This window comes from Dasypus novemcinctus, chromosome 13 (genome assembly GCF_030445035.2).
Source record: "Dasypus novemcinctus isolate mDasNov1 chromosome 13, mDasNov1.1.hap2, whole genome shotgun sequence".
Lineage (NCBI taxonomy): Eukaryota > Metazoa > Chordata > Mammalia > Cingulata > Dasypodidae > Dasypus > Dasypus novemcinctus.
Window position 1 is genome coordinate 95,922,730 of NC_080685.1, and position 18,964 is coordinate 95,941,693.

Here is an 18,964-nt window from a genome sequence, read left to right on the forward strand (position 1 = left end):
AAGTAGACATCTAGAACCTTATAAAAATTGTATTTTCTTGAAATACTTAGATCTCATTATACTATTTTATAAAATATTTCATTGAAATATTAAAGACATGCAATTAATAATCTTTAATTTCCATTTATAAAGTAATGTACATTAAAACATTTTGATTTAAACTGTACATTTTTGTTTGTTTGATTTATAAAATAAGAGTATTTTTACCCTGATCTTATATTGTATAAAACCTCTAAATTTCTCCATAAAGATATGTTGCTTTTCCCCAAGTAATGGCCTTCATTTACAATTTTTTTCCCATATATGATGTTTAGTGGGTCACTATATATGCTAGTGTATAAATTTGAGGTGGTCAAAGACTTTGTCTTTTTGGTTCTTTGCTACCTCTCTCCACCTAAAATAGTACTTGGCACGTAGTAGGTACAAGAGTTAGGGTAAATGTTAAGCTGCTATAACAAAGAGACCCCAAATTTAATGGTTGAAAAGCAGAAACTTATTTCTCTTGCATTTATCAACAGTCCACAGATACACAGGGTGAGCAGGTGGCTTTGCTCTGCAGCATTATTCAGGGACCCATTTCCTTTTCTTATGTCACTCAGCCATCTTCTAAGATACTGTCCTAGTTCATATGGTCCGATATGACCTATATTGTCTGTGTGTCTGCATTCGGGGAGTCTGAGAGAGACAGAGAGCAGAATTGCTTTACAAAGCAATTTCTTTGTAAAACCTAATCTTTATATTTGACACATAATTTCTTTTTGCAGCCCTTGGCAAAGCTGAACCACATGAGCATATAAGAGAGGCTTGGAAGTATAGTCTCCTGCTGGGCAGTGTGTTTCCAGCTAAAACACCGGATGTTCTTTTGATTAAATGGACAAAGGAAAGATATTGGGGGTTATATTAGTCACTGCCACAGTGAGCACTAAATAAAAATTGAGAAAATTAATGAAAGATGGTCAAATTATAAAATTTATTCATGTTTTAAATGACATTTAAGACTTATTAAAATATTTGAATGGGCAGAAGATCAGAAACCAGGGTTTCCATTGAGAGTAACTAGCCAAAATCCCCATTATATTCCAGATGGTTCAGTTTGCAGAAATTTGAGACAGTTGCAGGTAAAATGGGCACAATTCCTTTTAATTTCATAATTAAAACAGAGCTTCAGTCTTTCTTGAACTTTTGTGAAAATGTGTATTCTTTCATTTTCAATAATTATTTTAGAAAATAATATGTAGTTTTTAATTCTGGTCAAAAATTAAAGTAAATATGGTCTTTATTATGGAGAAGGTGTATTTGGCTACAAATATGTTGAGACCTTTGTATTTATACTTCTGTATTTCACATCTCCATTGATTTTCAAGTCCAGGTGTATTTATGTTCTGTTACAGATGGGGGCATTTTAGAGCAAACCCTGAAAATGGTCTCAAAATTTTAATAGCATTGTACTTTTTATCTGTGTTTTCTTTCTCTCCACACTAACACTGAGCTGTCAAATTCACTGTTAATAATGGAGAAAGTAAAATTTAATAATTTTCTACTAAAAGAAATAGCAATAAACATTAGAGAATATATTTTCTGTCTTATTTATGAAAATATATCTCCAACTCTCTCAGGTGTGATAGCGAATGTTAAATTCTATTTAGTAGAAGATTTTGAGTTTAACATATCTGTTTAAACTACTTTGGCCCTATAGATATAGCTTTAGGTTGTTGTCAACTGTTAATTATTACTACTTTCTTTGTGGTAGTGAACTCACCCTTCTGAAAATCAGTTGTTTATTTACATGCTAGAGTAAATAATAGAGCTAAAAACTGAAAACATTTAAATTTGCTTTTCTTAGGATATGTCAGCTCAAGGATCATCTTCACAGCTTCCTAAACCTTTTGATCCTGAGCCAGAAGCTAAATATGGCACACTGGATGTGACTTTTGACTATGACTCACAAGAACAGAAGCTTTTGGTAACAGTGACAGCTGTCACAGACATCCCAACATATAACAGGACAGGTGGTAACTCATGGCAAGTACACCTTGTTCTTCTACCTATAAAAAAACAGAGAGCAAAAACCAGCATCCAGAGAGGACCATGCCCTGTCTTCACAGAAACATTCAAATTTAATCATGTCGAATCTGAGATGATTGGAAATTACGCAGTTCGGTTCAGACTGTATGGTGTACATCGCATGAAAAAAGAAAAGATTGTGGGGGAAAAGATTTTTTATTTAACAAAATTGAATCTTCAAGGGAAAATGTCATTACCTGTGATATTGGAACCTTCTTACAATCATTCTGTGAGTATCTCATCAAATAGCCTGAATATAGTTTATGCTCATGATATATAATATACACATTTTTTCAAACCTATAATCAACCAACAACTTTCTCAGTCTATTTTGTACATACTAATAATACCTTTACAAAATTTCTAAGCCATAGATAGATAGACATAATTTTTTCACATCTATAAAAGTTGTCCTTGAAGATGATATATGATTTATTTTATGCATCTTATTTTGTCCTTCACAGGGTCTAGCCCAGAGTCTTGAGTTTTGGAATATTTATTAAATGGTTTTATGACATCATCTGAATTCCTTATAAAATTTATTATTTTCTTTCCAGGTTAAAAGTATGTGATACTTTAAGAACTATCTAGCTCCATAACTTATTTGTTATATTGCATAAATTACTTGCTTTTATAGAATATCAGGTACAACTTAGATCATAACTGATTATCTTCCTGGAACAGCTGTGAAATTATTTTAGAGATTCAAAAATAATCTGACTTCATTATACTTTCCACTCTTTTTAAACAAAGATTTTGAGGTATTTCTGAGAGGAGACCTAAGCTTACCACTTTAAGCTAGTTCTCCCTTTACTCTTTCTTTCCCCAGCTTCTGATCATATACAAGTCTATTGCCGTATTTGTGGATGAACTCCCACAATGCATTGCAGTTCACAGGAGAGACATGTCTGTCCTATTTGTTTAAACAAGAGAGATACATTATGCTGTAAATTTCTTTAGGTTATGAGAAAATGTTGATGTGGAGTAAGTGTAAATTATAAATTTTATTTATTCCCTCCTGTTATATTGAACTTAAAGCATTTTAGTAATATTATCATACAGATTTTGGAGTAGATTTATATTTTAAAATAAAGGTATAATATCTTAAGGTTGCTTTTAAACTTTTAAATGTGTAAATATAAGTCCAAGGTTAGAGTTTCATTGAATTTAAACCAGACAGCACTTGATCTTTTGGACCTGTATCATTAAGAGGTATGTATTTTGTGTTGCTTTATGTACTTCAATTCTGTGTTTATTGGATTCATGTCACAAAGAAAATGAAGCCATAGAAAATAATACGGTTTTATCTCTGGTCAAGCTAAATAATCCCATTCTTTATGCACCTCTATTACACATGCTAGCTTGTGGTTATTGCATCTATCATTTTTTTTTGCAGGTTTAGTAAATTTCTGAGGAATGTTCCCAGAAAGGAAAAAATACTAGATAAATAGTTTCTAAAGCATAAAGTTTAAATCATGAAGTTAAAGAATAAAACTATCTTCTACTCTCAGAAAAGTTTTTTCTCTACGTTACACCACCTGAAATTCAGTAGTTGAGTTTCTTTCTCTTGCCTTTTTTTTTTTTTTTTTTTTTTAAGATTTATTTATTTATTTAATTTACCCCCCTCCCCTGGTTGTCTGTTCTTGGTGTCTATTTGCTGCGTCTTGTTTCTTTGTCCGCTTCTGTTGTCGTCAGCGGCACGGGGCTCCCCCACGCGGGGGACACCCTTGCGTGGCACGGCACTCCTTGCGCGCATCAGCACTGCGCATGGCCAGCTCCACACGGGTCAAGGAGGCCCGGGGTTTGAACCGCGGACCTCCCATATGGTAGACGGACGCCCTAACCACTGGGCCAAAGTCCGTTTCCCTCTTGCCTTTCTTCTTTCTTCACCTTCTCAAAACTTTATTGCTTCCTTATTAGGCTTCTGGGCCAAAAACAACTCAGCACACCATAATTGTGAGATTAACACTCAAAAACTGTACCAGTTGTCTGGTCATAAAAATACAAACTGTTAGAATGTATATATTCTATCTATACTATAAGGTTAATGTTCTTTTTTTGCTTAAAGTTTGATATTAATGTCTGGAGAAATCATGTCATTTTAATTTACTTGGGTGAGTTTAGCTCTTTCTTATAAGATGTAATAATATGTATGAAAGATATGCTAATAATTAAATATTTATTCCAGTAGCTTTTGAATAATTAGTATTGTTCTTATTGCAAAAATATTATTAGCTTTTGGCAAGGAAAAGTTTTAATTATTCTACCAAAATCTTAAAAACTATGATCAAAATGTATTTAAAGCTTAATTAGTTTATTTTCATGAATCATAATAGAAAAATAGAATTCTGCATGTCAAATTTAGTTTTATAGCTAGTTTTAAGCAATTATTTGAATCAATACATGGAGAGAAAAAATACCGGTTTTTCTGGACCAGACCAAAATTAGTGTCTGAGAATCAAACAATGAATTTCTCTGAGGGGAAGATTAAAATTTAACATCAAAATAAAGATTAGTTTGAGATAAGGCTTCTTGATAATTGTATGGTAGACAATATATTACACTGAGTTGAAAAACTTGTTCTTTCCACTAACTAACCGTGTAAACTTGGATAAATTATGTAATCACTTTGGGCATCAAGTTTCTCAATGACAGGATTAGACCAAATATTTTCTAAGGTTCCATCCATATCTGATTCTACTAATGTTTATTGGGAAAAGAGTACGCTAAGAACAAAAATGGGTGAATTTTAGATGAGTGTTTGCATGTTTAATATACAACATTTGGGGGTAGACATTTATGCTTTCTTACTCCTCAGCACTTTTTCAACCACCTTTCTAATGTCTGGGGAAGTCCCAACTAATGAGTCCCATCTCCCTAAGGTAAGTACTATAGAATTCTCTTTCCCAAGTCTCCTTTGTAGCTAGGGCATGAGGCATGTAACCTAAATTCTGCCACTCACAGTCATTTCCATTAAGTTGATAGTGGAGGCACCTGAAATTCAGAAACAGCAGTAATTCTAAAATAGTTTTGCTGGCACAGAAATGGTGTTAGTGCTAGGGCAGTGACAGTTACGGTACAGAAAGCTCTTGGCACATTGAGTGTCCAGTGGGGGTATCAGTAGGGTTCCCATCAGACCAGTTCTGCAGTACAGTTTGTGATTTGTTCTTGGAATGCATAGCCTGAAGCTGAACTCTGTAGCCCTCCCAGTAATTCCTTTCAAAACTTATTTCTACCTGTAGTTAGCGTCTGGTGTTTTCACATAAAATGTCTGACTAATACACATTGAAATATCATGTGATTTAATATATACTTGCTTTAGACATCTCTTAAGCCTTATTCTTAAGCCATACTCAGTAGCTGGAATCTTGTCTATTACGCTATTTACCCTAACTGATTCCTTTTGTAATTTGAATATTTCTCATATACTCAATTTTGTTTGTATTTTAATTTTTCCTAATGTATGATCCCAATTACTTTCTTCTATTGCATCTTTGTTAACTATATTCCTTTCTGTAGTAGTTTTCTAGAATAGCTTTTTTTCCCTTTCCTCAACCCAGATTTATTCCTCATTCACCTTTTTAGATTTATTAATAATGAAACTTCATCCTCACACTCACAGACCCTCCTCTGATAATACTAAATTAGCAAAATCTCTGTAGAGTCGCTAGCTAGCTATTCTCAGAGTATAGGACTCTTGATTAGATCCTGGGCTTATTTTATATAATTCACATGATTCTTGATCAATTGATGTCCAGCAAAGTTGATATTTGACAAAGATATAATGTGTTTCTTCTTGGGATAAGAGGTTCTTTAAATTAGTATATAAGCTGCAGGTCTTATCTGATACACTCCCTCTGGACTGGTGATTCTCAGAAGTGTAGTCCATAGACCAACAAAATCAGCACTATCTAAGAAATTGTTAGAAGTACTAATGTTCATTCTCTGTTCCAAACTTACTGAATGAGAAGCTCTGGGAATTGGTCCCAGCAATTTGTTTTAACAAGCTCTACAGGTGATTGTTACAATTACAGTTTGAGAATCACTGCTGTTTACTGAGGTTGGCAGAGTATAATTTGTGAGCCACAGCTGGCCTGTGACCTGTTTTGTAAAAATGCTTTTAAAGGTTATTTTTAAACACACACGCACAATAAAAAGGACCTTCCGTGATTGAGAGGATGCATTGCTGTGCCACGAGGGTGACACGTCCTGACTCCATGTGGGGAAGACACGGAAGCTTATGTTTGAGACCCTCCCAGACCTTGCCCTGTGAACTCTTCTTTTGGCTTCTTCTTATTTGTTTTCTTTTACTATAATAAACCTATAATCGAGTCCCCTCCTGTGCCTGAAGAAATGTGGAAAAAAGATATCAGTCTAACAGAAAGAGCCAAGAATATGAGGAAACAGTGGATGGAATCAAGGTTTTGCCCTCTCCCATCTGTACTAACTCCCAGAAAAAGGTCTTGAGAGACAAGAATAGAAGTTCTTCTGGAGAACTGCAGCTAGAGAAGCTACAGGTCCAGGTGTTGCTCCTGCCACCGAGGTGCGCCCACAGATCACAGTGGTGCGCACAACCCACCACAGTGCCTCGCGCCCTTCTTGACCTTCTCCAGTCTTCTCCAACTGGAGAAAACAGCTGTCCTTGAGTAAGCAAATAATTCTGTCATGTGAGGGAAGAGCCCACAGATCAAGAGACCACATTGTACAAGACTGGCCTACCATGGATCCAATTTTGTCCTTTTATTTACTATTTTCATAACTTCTCTTTCTCTACTTCTGAACCAGTACGTACCCTAAAAATATACCTTTTAGTTCTCTTCCACAAAGGCTGTCATGGCATCTGTGGGGCTGCAGATGGCCTCATTGTTAGGAAGGGGTGAGTAGACCTAAATGTTTCTAAATAAATATTGTAACCTATTTTTTTAAGTAAAGACAAACATGCAACAGATACTATATAAGACCAGTGTGGTAGGCAAATCCTGAGATGTCCCCATGACTTTCTCTTCTTGGTGTTATTCCTATAATTGCATTATAGGACTTTATAGATGAAATTAAGGTTGTTCATCATTTGACCTTAAAATAGATGATCTTTGTGGGCCTAACGTAATCACATGAGCCCTATAAAAGCAGAAATTTTTTTCCAGCTAGTAGCAGACATAGTAGTCAGAGACGTCCAAAACATGACAGTCATTTGACCTGAGGGAGATTCTTTGTTGCTGAGATAGAAGAGGCCACATGGAGGAACCTGAGAGCAGCTTCTAGGAGCTGACATCATCTTTGGGCTAACAGCCAGCTAAAAGTTAGTAATTGCATTGCAGTTCTGCAGCCATAAGGAACTGAATTCAGCTAGCAACTTGAGTGAGCTTGGAAGCACATTCTTCCCCAGACCCAAACCCAGCTGAAAGCTTGGTTTTAGCCTTGTGAGCCCACCTGAGTTTCTGACCCACAGAGACTGTGAAATAATAAATAGGTGCCGTTTTAAGCAGCTAAATTTATGGCAATTTTTCAGGCAGCAGCAGAAAACTAATACAGATTTTGGTAGCAGGAAGTGGAATGCTGCCATAATAAATACCTAAAAATGTGGGAGTAGCTTTAGAATTACCATTGGGTGAGGCTAGAAGAAGTTTGAGGAGAATTTTGAAGAGCATGATAGAGAAAGCCTGAGTTGCCTTCAATAGCCTATTGGTAGAAATCTGGACTTTCAGGACACTGCTCATAAGGGCAGAAGGAAGTAAGGAACATGTTCTTGGAACCTGGAGGAAGGGTGATCCTTCTTATGTAGTAACAGAAAGCTTAGCAGAATTGTTCTCTGCAGTTATGTGGAAAGCAGAATGTGTAAATGATGAACTTGTATATTGAACTGAGGAGATTCCCAAACAAAACATTGAGGTCCTGTTTTGTTTGATTCCTTCTTGCTGCTTATTGTGAAATGAAGAGGAGAGAGATAAATGGAGGGGGAAACTGTTAAATATAAAGGTCCAGAGCTTGATGAATTAGGAAATTCTCAGCCTATCCAGATGGCAAAAGATGCTAAAATTCAGAATTGGCTGCTAAAGGCTGGTGTTTTTGGTAAAAGGCCAGAGGGTGTAACTATACAACTTTTGCTGAAACCTCAAAAAATTTAAAAAGTCAAAGTATTCAGCCATACAAAAGACCCTCCTAGGAGATTAAAGATGTTCTTGATAGATCACTTCAATCAAAGCAGAGTCTCTAGGCTCTTGTCCATCAGCCATCTCAGCAGAAACCAAAGGCAAAGAATTATCTCAAAAAGATTCATGGGTATAGCTTTCATCTAATGCAGTATAATTCTATAAAATTCACACAAGATCGACAGATTCTTGAAAAAATTATATCCACTCAGACTGAAAGAGAAAATATAAAATTAAAGGAGGCATTTGGACCATCAAAATTCTACTGGCACAAAACAGAGCGATAAAACTACTCAGTTGCAATCAATTGCTTATTACACAGAAGGTAGAACTGAGAGCCCAGAGAGAGGAGCTGAGAACTACAGAGGATTATTCCCAGGCCTTGAAACCTAATCAATATACTCTGGCTGAAGTTTACCCATTTCAGTTTCTTTAGACTGGTGACTCCTTTACCTTTTATTTTCCCCTTTAAAAACTGGAATTATTATGAAAGCAGAGAGATTCATTGATTGCATATTAAAGGCCAGGACTCAGGAATATTCTTGAGAAGGAAAATGTATTAATGACCGGCTGGGCCTGGGAACTCCTGTTCAAAAACCTTGGCTCCGCACCCGTCTTGTAGGTTCCTTTTATACAGAGAGTATGGGGGGTGGAGTTAGGAAGCTTTTGGGGTGAAAAGTTAGGTTTTGCTTTCATTTTTCAGAGCTTGGCTTTCTGGCAACTAAGCAGACTGGAGTGGTTGGCATAGTTATGAGAGGCAGGGCTGCAGTTCTTATAGTTTGCATGCACACATTGCTTATGCTGGAATTTTAAGTTTTAGTAAGCTTACACGCACAGCCCAGGTTATTCATGAAGAAACACACAGCCGACACACGTAGCCTATATCATTCCCCCCTTTGATGCAAGCTTAACTTGTTAGGTTTTGGCATCACTAATGTTGGAGTTATGAGGTGGGTGGCTGTCTGTGTTCTTACCGGATCGTTTACTAAGGCACATATTCTAGTTATCAGGGAAATATGATGAGAGCATGGGAAGAGTTTTGGCTGTTTGCTGTTTTGATTGATTACCCCATATATTAATTTTCCAGTGAGGGCCCAGTGATAAAGTCCTTGGGGAATATCTGGGGCTTTTTCTTGCTTTTAGAAGAAGTTTTTGTTCTGAGTAATAGAATCCTCGGGGTGGGGGTTTTCCAGCAGCCATCTTGGGGGTTACTGATGTCCACGTGGACGCTGCCAGCTTCCAGATCTATTAATTCCCTATTTTATTAGCCTGCTTTATTCCCCCCCTCAAAGAGTTTACACCTTTAATCTTAAAGGGATGCTGAAGGGAGATGATCTTTTTGATGTAGCTACTTCCTGCTGGTTATGGGCTTGTAGTCCCTACCTGACAAGGTGTAAAAACTCTGTAATTCATTTTGACTGGAGGAAGACGGATCTGGCATTCTGTATGAAGCTGGATGAAGTTTTTACATGGCCAACAAGCTACCCATCCTGGAAGAAACAAACTTAGTTAGAATTTGGAGAATACATGGTCCCTTTAAGAGGACACTGGACCACAGAAGTAGAGAAGGTCAGGTGTCTGCAAAGGCAGCACCTTTCCAACGTTGGTGGGCAACAGTATATATATATATAAAATTTTTTAAGTTATTTTATGCTGTTGGTTAACCCCAGAGAAAAATTGCAATAAACAATAGGAGTAAGCTTAAATCATCAATATTAGTTACTATAGTAGAGGAGAGGAATGAGAAGAGACATTTCTTTTTTTCAGTTAAGCTAAAGGAGATGAAAAGAGGCAAGGTTTTTAAAGGGAAGTCTGGTTTGCCTTTTTCCTAGCAATTTGGGCTAGAGTTAAAGCCAACAGGTGATTTTGATATAAACACTACTTAGCTCTATTTCTTAAAGACACATTCCAGGCTGTCCAGTGACTGGCACTCTTGTGTTTTATCAGGCATTTCTGGTGAACTGGCACTCTTGGGTAGCTGACTTTATTCAGGATTAGTACACCAAGCTGGACATTCCTTTAGCTATGGGAAGATCAGAACTACAGGGTAAAGTTTTTATATTTTGGCTTTATTTGAGTAACTCCTGATAAATTTTTTGATTGTTTTTCTTTGTTTTTTGAAAACCCATTTGACTAAGCTGGTTAAGGCATTTTTTTCCCAGATGAGTGACTTGGTGAAGTTCATGAAGGACTTTGCACTGCACTGCTCTTGGCAGGTAGATCTTAGCATTCCCAGCAAGCTCCCCATCAGTTTCTAGGGTGAACCCTAAGCTCGTTGCCCTGGTTTGTTTACCCTGGGTACACTGTGGAATTTTAGGTACCAGTACAGGTGCTGGAATAAGGGGGAGGAGGGAAACCTGGGTTGAAAGTTGGATACACCCTTATTTGCTCCTCAGGGGTTTCTAGTAATTGAGCCTGGTATTAACTACCTACCTGTCAGCCTCTGTTGGTCCTGGGCTAAGCACATTCTTTACCTGGTACGGGGTGAAGACTGTGAGAGGTTGCCCCTAAGTTAATTTGGTGGCTTTTTAGATTAAAAAGCTGTTGGCTTTACTGCTTTTAGGCAAGGTGGCCATTTTTATCTTATAGACATGTTCATTAACTATTCAGAAAATGAAATTGATCAGGACTTTTAACAGATGTTCAGTGCTCTTCTGCATATGATTTACTAGAAGTGTTACCATAGTTATCAGACATATATCTAGGATAGGATATAGGTACAGTACTTAATACTAATTAATATACTACTCAATGCATAAATTTTTTCTTGAGCTGCAATTAATAGCTTTATGCTTCAGGTTTGCAATACCATACAGGTTATTCCTTCATGGGAGCAAGCTATAGTGCCAATTTTGTTTAAGTTCTACTTTTACGGTACTTTGGTATTCGTTGTTCCATTTTGCATGATCTTCACAGAAGCTGCAGCACCATTAATTCTAGAGAGAAACTAGGGAATAGATTTTACCAGCCTGGTGTACATAGTGCTCTCTGGCACTATGAAACACTGCCAGTCTAGAGACAATATCCATTGTACATTTGGCTGTACTGAGCCACTGTTGGCTGCTACAGGAATTTGAAACTGCAAAGTAGTTCCCATTCACTTCCAGAGCATGACCAGAGATGTAGTAGATACTTTTATTGTATTAGGGGTCAGTGACCAAACTAGCCAATAACGCACATGGAGAATTACCCTGCATGTATTGGACACCTGGTTTGAATGCACAAGAGACTTTGACAATGTTGAAGTTTATTTCTTGATTTTTATATGTTTTTAAACACCTTTAATGCAATGTGTCATATATTAAATGAACTTTTAAAAAAAAAAGATTTATTTTTTATTTTTTTTATTTGTTTCTCTACCCCCGCCCCAGTTGTCTGTTCTCTGTGTCCATTTGCTGCGTATTCTTTTGTCTGCTTCTGCTGTTGTCAGCGGCACAGGAATCTGTGTCTCTTTTTTTGTTGCGTCATCTTGCTGCGTCAGCTCTCCATGTGTGTGACACCATTCCTGGGCAGGCTGCACTTTCTTTCGCGCTGGGTGGCTCCTTACGGGGCACACTCTTTGTGCGTGGGGCTCCCCTATGTGGGGACACCGCTGCGTGGCACGGCACTCCTTGCACACATCAGCACTGTGTGTGGGCCAGCTCCACAAGGGTCAAGGAGGCCCGAGGTTTGAACTGCAGACCTCCCGTGTGGTAGGTGGATGCCCTATCTACCGGGCCAAGTCTGCTTCCCTAAATGAACTTTTAGTACTTTGCTTTTTACTTTTACACTTTTACCATGAAGATGTTAATTACACAGGTATTTTGTTTTAGCCATAGAGGAAAAAAATCACTTTTTTATTTTTAAAATGAAAACCAAAGACTCCCAATGGAATCAAGGTAACTTTTCACTATCACCATTTGAATATGCACATTGAGGTGGCTTTCAGACAGGTTTTATTGTTACAAAGTTACTTTTTGCCATTAATACTAATTTAGATTTTTAATTAATAATGCTGTTTAGAACTAGCCATTCAAATGCTTAATTTGGAAGATGCCCTTATAAACTTTTTATACTTAAACACAATTACATAGACTGGTTAGTTTACCTTAGATTACAATTGACAACCAATGAATTTTACTTCACACATTTAGGAGAGGGCAGATTTACATTTTTTAAAATTCAGTTTCATTAAACATGAACTTACAGCCTTTATCATTTTAAAGATCTAATACATATAATGTTAACCTATTAACCTGGTATCTTACAAACTGAAGAGATAATACTCAAGCTAAATAAGTTGAAATTGTTATAGTTTAAATAAAGAATGTTGTTTTCTTTTCTTTCTCTTTTCTATACAGGAGTTTAAAATCTCTTGTTTTTGATAAAACTTTAAAAGTGTATAATCTTAAAAGCATACTGACTTCTAGGCTTTGGAATATAATATATTTAATTTGCTTTAAATATAATTTAGTAAGGAATTTTTTTCATAGCTTTCCCAGTAGTTTTATATTTAGATTTCTATATGACTTTTTCATACTGCTTGTCTTAATTTGGGTTCTAGGAATATCCATTACATATATAACTGCATATTTAATTTTTAACAATTTGAATAGAGTTCTTTTAAGAATTATTTGTTAATTTGATATTATCATCGTGATGTATGAAGATATACACTGACCAAATAGGCAGACATGAATAGTTTGACACAGAAACACATTAGTTACTTAAAATTTTCATTTTTTACAAAATAAGTTTAATTGTAAATTAACATTTGAGAGATTTTCTTGAAGGCTTTTATTTTTTAAATTGGCACTATGACCATGCAGTTTTACACAAGAATTTTTTTCTTAATTAATGGCTTATAACCACAATGTCCCCAATGCTTTAATACAATTTTCCTTTGCTTCAGAACTTTAGATTTTACTTTGACTTTAGCAAACTTTGCATGAGCAAGACTAATTCTACATATATTTACTGAGGCTATTGAAGCCTCAGAGAAACTGGTTTCTCTCATGAATTGCCACTTTTAGGAATTCCAACAGTCAAGGCAGGAGGCCTCCTTCACTTCCCAGTCCTTGGAGAAAAAAAGATTCCAGTGGCCGCTGGACTGGGAGAGTGGACATTGAACCCCGAGAGTCAAGAATTTCACCAGGCAGCAATTTAGTCCACACTTGGAGCCATGGGAAAAAGTAGGGTTACCAATACCAGGAGGACAGGAGACAGGGTGTTTCAAGTTTGCTTTCCCCTGAACCATAGGAGCAGAAGCTGTTATGAAATTACTACAAACAAAGGCAAGGGGTGGGGCTAGGCTTGAAGTGACCATAAACGAAGGTAAAGTCAGTTTAGAATTTACACTTACAATAGTAGATTCAGGCTAAGTCCACCCAGTTATAATTCAGTTTTATCCTTTTTCTGTTTTATAATATAAAGGCATTTATAAGTAATCTTAACTCTGAGTTACAGTTTCTAGTAAGTTTTACCTTAAGGTGAATTGGGTACCTTTATTAACCAAGCCACAAGAATTATATTACTAATAACTTTGTGAAATTTCTCTGCTTTTTTTAGCAATTGAATTAATTTTACTTGTGATTTATACATTAAATCCAGGTAGCAAGACAGTACTGACCATCAAAGACTCATTTCCAGGTTACCTTCCACCATTATTCAATTTGTAACAGGGGAACCCCAAATCTGATTTCCTAGGCACAAGCAAACTGACAAAGTTAAACAGATTTCAGAGTTGAACACAAAACTAAGCACAGATTAAAACAGAAGAGAGAATTTTATTCCTTTAGCATTTCAAGGACCCTTCGATCCTAATTCATGGCTCATGAGGTTTCTTTATCTTGATCACTATTCACACTTTTTATATACATGATTGCGTTTAAACTGAGAAGTTTGAGATTTATTTCCTCATTTCTTTAAGGAGATATGACATGAGGTTTCTGGTCTTAGATTTATCTGTTTGGTTTTTTTCCTTACACTGGTTTAACTGGAATTCAGGGTTCTATGCAGAGGCTACTCTCAGCTATACTGTGCCCATGTGAACCAGCAGTAGGCAGAATTTTCTGATTCTTAAGAGACTCCTACGAAGAGTTTGCTGGTAGGCTAGAGACTGCACCCATTACTCTAGGAAGAATGAAAAAGCACCTTTTAGTCTACCATTCTGGCATTCCAGAGTCCTAGTCTGACTAAAATGTTCACAGCGTGGGGGATTTCTGATGTTTCCTCTGGTGATCAGATTAATGTGCCCAAACTGAATTGGTGGGAGGCCTGAGCAGTGGCAAATCAAAGCACCTGAGATGTTTGTCCCAGGAGGTATTTGTCTGAATGGATGGGCTCAAGGAATGGGGGCCATTCAGTTTCCTGCCCTGGTTCTTGGCACCCCTGGCCATTACAGGGTCTGAGACCAACTGACCCAAACAGAAGTTCCTGAGTTAAATCTCAGGAAAAGTTTGATGCTCTCTGATTCCTGCCACCCCAGGGAATCAAAGAGCCCTGGCACCGGGCATTCCTGGGGCAGTCCTAGAGTTGGGAGACAGGCTGACTAGATTTCAACCTAAAGCTACCAAGCCAAATTATGCTTCTTCCTCCTATTCTTACAGAAGTTTTAGACACATTTGGACACATTTAGACACATTAGTTTTATGACTTTACTGTCTGATAGTTTCCCAGTTAAACCAGTCATCAAAAAGCCATTAAGTGATTAGAGGTTAATTGTTCTGGCTAACAGGTTTTGGGGTCTGAGGCAATAGTTTCCTTCCTAGACAAAGGCACTTTTCCAGTTTCACAGTTTTTAAAACATTCCAAAGAATTCTAACACAAACCTGCAAAGAGAAATTGAGTAGTAAGAAGTTAAAAAGGTAAAACATGGGTAAAGGTTAGAAATTGCAAGAGTATCCTGGCCTGTGACTGCCCTGGGGAAAGGAATTCCCACGACATCTACTTTTGGCTCTGCCCACCACCTTCCTACTTCATTCCCCCAAGAACCTGGGTGGGGTTAGACGGGAAAGCTGTTTGCGAAGGCAGGGACCCAGTGGGAGGGGTAAGCCCTCAGCTTTCCATCATTGTCATGCACCCCCTATCCCCTAGGTGAGAGGGCAGGAGAAGGCAATGGCAGACAAGCCCAAGGACAAAGACTGGCTGCTAAAATGGCTTGAAAAACCTTCACAGGGCCTGGCGCTCTCCCAGGGGACCTCTGTCTTGGCAGGGCCATGATTTAAGCCATTGTCCTATGACCCAGCCATCTTGGCTGGGGTCAGATTTAACAAACCTGAGTGCATGGCACGGATGTGAATGCGGGTGCATACGCGGAGAATTCCCAAGCACCAGTCCCTTCCCTCCCAGGATTATAACCTTTGGGGATTCATAGATGAACCCGTTTAAAATAGAGAACCAAAGGAAGACATTAAACAGGCTGTTGGCCATAGTTTCACTCACCAATAAATTTCTGGACTGACTTGCAAAATATGTTACCGGATTTTATTTAGGTTCTTGGCTATGCTGCAGAAATGAATTTCAAGAACACGCTGGGTGAGTTAGGCCAGTAATTTATTCAGGTAGGGAAGGAAGAGAAAAGGGAGAAATAACAGATCAGGCATCCCAGATAGGGTGAAGGGGGTGAAGATAGAGAGGAAGGGGGTGAAAAGGGAAAGAGGGCTGATTTACAAGCTATACTTCCCCATTATAGATTATAAATGCCCAGGTTTACTTGCATGGCCACATGACAGAGGAAAAATGGTGAGAGTGGTGCACAGAGGGCAGGACCAGGTCCAGAGGCAAGAGAGCGGGGCTTAAGTCTATCAATGCCTTTCCCACTGTAACCAAACCTTCACTATTTTACTGAAGGCAAAACCAGATGCCAACCCACAGTTAGCTAAAACCAAACATCAGGCTTCTTTTCCTTTTCTTTTCAGACCTGGAGAAGACGGCTTACCCCAGTACTTTTGGAGGTACTGGGGTCCTCTTTGGGGGCTGATCAGGCCCCCCTTCTAACGTTTAAAGTTAGACTTTCCTGTCACTATGCCACCCCCGGGGGAATTCTTACCTGTCTGGCATGTGGAGTTTCATTTTCATTCTCAGGATTTCCTTTTAAACCCTTCAGTGTGTCCGATTTTTCCCCGGGAGGACTCCGGCTGATCTCACAATCTTTCTGGACTGAAAGGTGTCCAGGGGTGCCCAGATTTGGGGTTCACCTGAGCCCTCCCAGCTTCCTCAGAGGTGTCTGAAAGGGGCAGTTAAATGCTGCCATCTCTGGCCTTCATTGCGAATCCTGGATGAGCCCCCAGGAAATGTTGTGGAAGTAGAGAGATTCATTGATTGCATATTAAAGGCCAGGACTCAGGAATATTCTTGAGAAGGAAAATTTATTAATGACCAGCTGGGCCCAGGAACTCCTGTTCAAAAACCTAAACCCCGCGCTTGTCTTGTAGGTTGCTTTTATACAGAGAGTATGGGGGGGGTGGGGGAAGGGTGGAGGTAGGAAGCGTTTGGGGGAAAAAGTTAGGTTTCGTTTTCAGTCTTCAGAACTTGGCTTTCCGGGAACTAGGCAGACTGGAGTGGTTAGCATGGTTATGAGAGGCGGGGCTGCAGTTCTTATTGTTTGCATGCACACATGGCTTATGCTGGAATTTTAAGTTTTAGCAAGCATACACACACAGCCCAGAGTTGTTCATGAAGAACACACAGCCCACACACAAAGCCCACATCAGAATGACTATAACTGTTATCTCATAACTGTTGTCCTACCTTTGTATTTTTGAAGGGTTGTGGTGAGATAACTCATCTCTTCAGTAACAAAGGTTCATAAATGGGGAAGAATTTTGCCCAATATCTGTACTTAGTTGATTACGCCAGGAGCCTTATCCCCAGCAGGTTTGGATGATGTATATGAGGTTTTGGACTTTGAAATGATGGTATTTATAAAGATTTAGATGTTGAGAATTTTTACTGGAGCAGATGTTAAAGTTGGATGATACTTTTGGGGGCCTTGGACTAGGGAATGTACATGAATCATGAGGGGCATAGGGCAGAATTCTACAGTGGCCCCAGTGACTTCATCCTTGATGTTACAAGTCTGTGATTGTTACATTACATGGCAAAGGGATTTTGCCAATGTAATTAAAATTAGTAATCATCTGACATTGAGATAGAGATATTATCTGGGTGGGTCTAACCCAATCATATAAGCGCTTTAAAAGTAGATTGTATCTCCACTTGGTAGCAGAAAAAGTAGAGAGATTCAGAGCACAAAGGGGATTCAGTGTGAGAGTCTCTATTAACTGAGACAGAAGGAGCCACATGGAGGACCTGAAAGCAGCCTCTAGTTGCTGCAAGCACCTCTGGCCAACAGTCAACAAGAAGATAGGAGCCTCTGTCCTACAGCCTTGCTGGGGATTGCATTATGTCTCCCACAAAGGCATGTTCAGGTCCCAACCCCTGGTCCTGTGCCTGTGAGCCATTTGTAAACCGAACCTTTGAAGGTGTAATTAAAGTATCCCAAACTAGGTGAGAGTGGCCCCTAATCCAATATGGCTGAAGTCCTTATTTATTTATTTATTTTTTAGATTTATTTTATTTTTTTATTTCTCTCCCCTTACACCCCCCCTCCCATCCCCAGTTGTCTGCTTTCTGTGTCCATTTGCTGTGTGTTCTTCTGTGTCCGCTTCTATCCTTATCAGCGGCACCGGGAATCTGTGTTTCTTTTTGTTGCATCATCTTGTGTCAGCTCTCCATATGTGCGGCGCCATTCCTGGGCAGGCTGCACTTTCTTTTGCGCTGGGCGGCTCTCCTTACGGGGCGCACTCCTTGCACGTGGGTGTCCCCTACGCGGGGACACCCTTGCATGTCAGGGCACTCTTTGCGCACATCAGCACTGCGTGTGGGCCAGCTCCACACAGGTCAAGGAGGCCTGGGGTTTGAACCGCGGACCTCCCATGTGGTAGGCGGATGCCCTAACCACTGGGCCAAGTCCACTTCCCTGAAGTCCTTATAAACAAAGGAAATTCGACACAGAAAGAAAAACCACAGAGAGCAGCGGGAAGCTGGAAGCCAACTGAACTGGAAGAGAAAGAATGCATTGCTCTGGGCATTGCCATGTGACAGAAAAGCCAAGGACCAAGGAGTGCCTGTGGCCATCCCCAGATTGCAACAGCCTTCAGGAAGAAGACAGCACCTTGCTGATGCCTTGATTTGGCGGTTCTCTGAGCCTCAAAACCATGGCCAATAAATTCCCATTGTTTAAGCCAGACCATTGTATGGTATTTGTTTTACCTGGGAAACTAAGACTTCAATGAACTGAGTCGCACCAACCTTAATACTCTTAGAAGTGGATTTTTCAAGAGGCTCCAGATAAGAGCCCTGCCCAGCTGAAACTTTCATTTCAGGCTTGTGTGTCTCTGAGCAGAGAACCCAGCTGAGCTAACCCAGACTTTTAACCTGAAGAAACTGAGACAATAAGTGACGTGTTAATGTGCTAAGTTTGTGGTAAATTGCTATCAGCAATAGAAAACTAAGACAACCCACAAGTCCTAAAGTGTTTCCTATCTGACTCTTCACAGAAAAAAGTAGCCTAACTTCTGCTCTAGACAACAGGAAAGTGAGATTGAATATCAGATGTTCAAGATCACTTCTTTGGTTGAGAATACTCATATAGTCAGATAACATTCTTTAAGTCTAATGTCATCTTGGCAGAATGTTCCTTATGAATCCACGGTGTCTTCAGCAAAAACCCTTAGGCAACTATAAACATATGCAAGTAAAGTCTGCAG

General features: G+C 38.7%; 1 protein-coding gene across 3 annotated transcripts in view; it reads left to right on the plus strand.

Moving 5' to 3' along the window:
- Window positions 1–18,964, plus strand: part of SYT14 (synaptotagmin 14) — a 274,064-nt gene that overhangs the window by 185,530 nt on the left and 69,570 nt on the right. For all 3 annotated transcript variants that reach the window (XM_004476234.5, XM_023584002.3, XM_071207709.1), the window contains one exon: window positions 1,844–2,293. In XM_004476234.5, coding sequence (XP_004476291.1) covers window positions 1,844–2,293 — 450 coding nt within the window. The remainder of the gene's footprint in view (window positions 1–1,843; window positions 2,294–18,964) is intronic.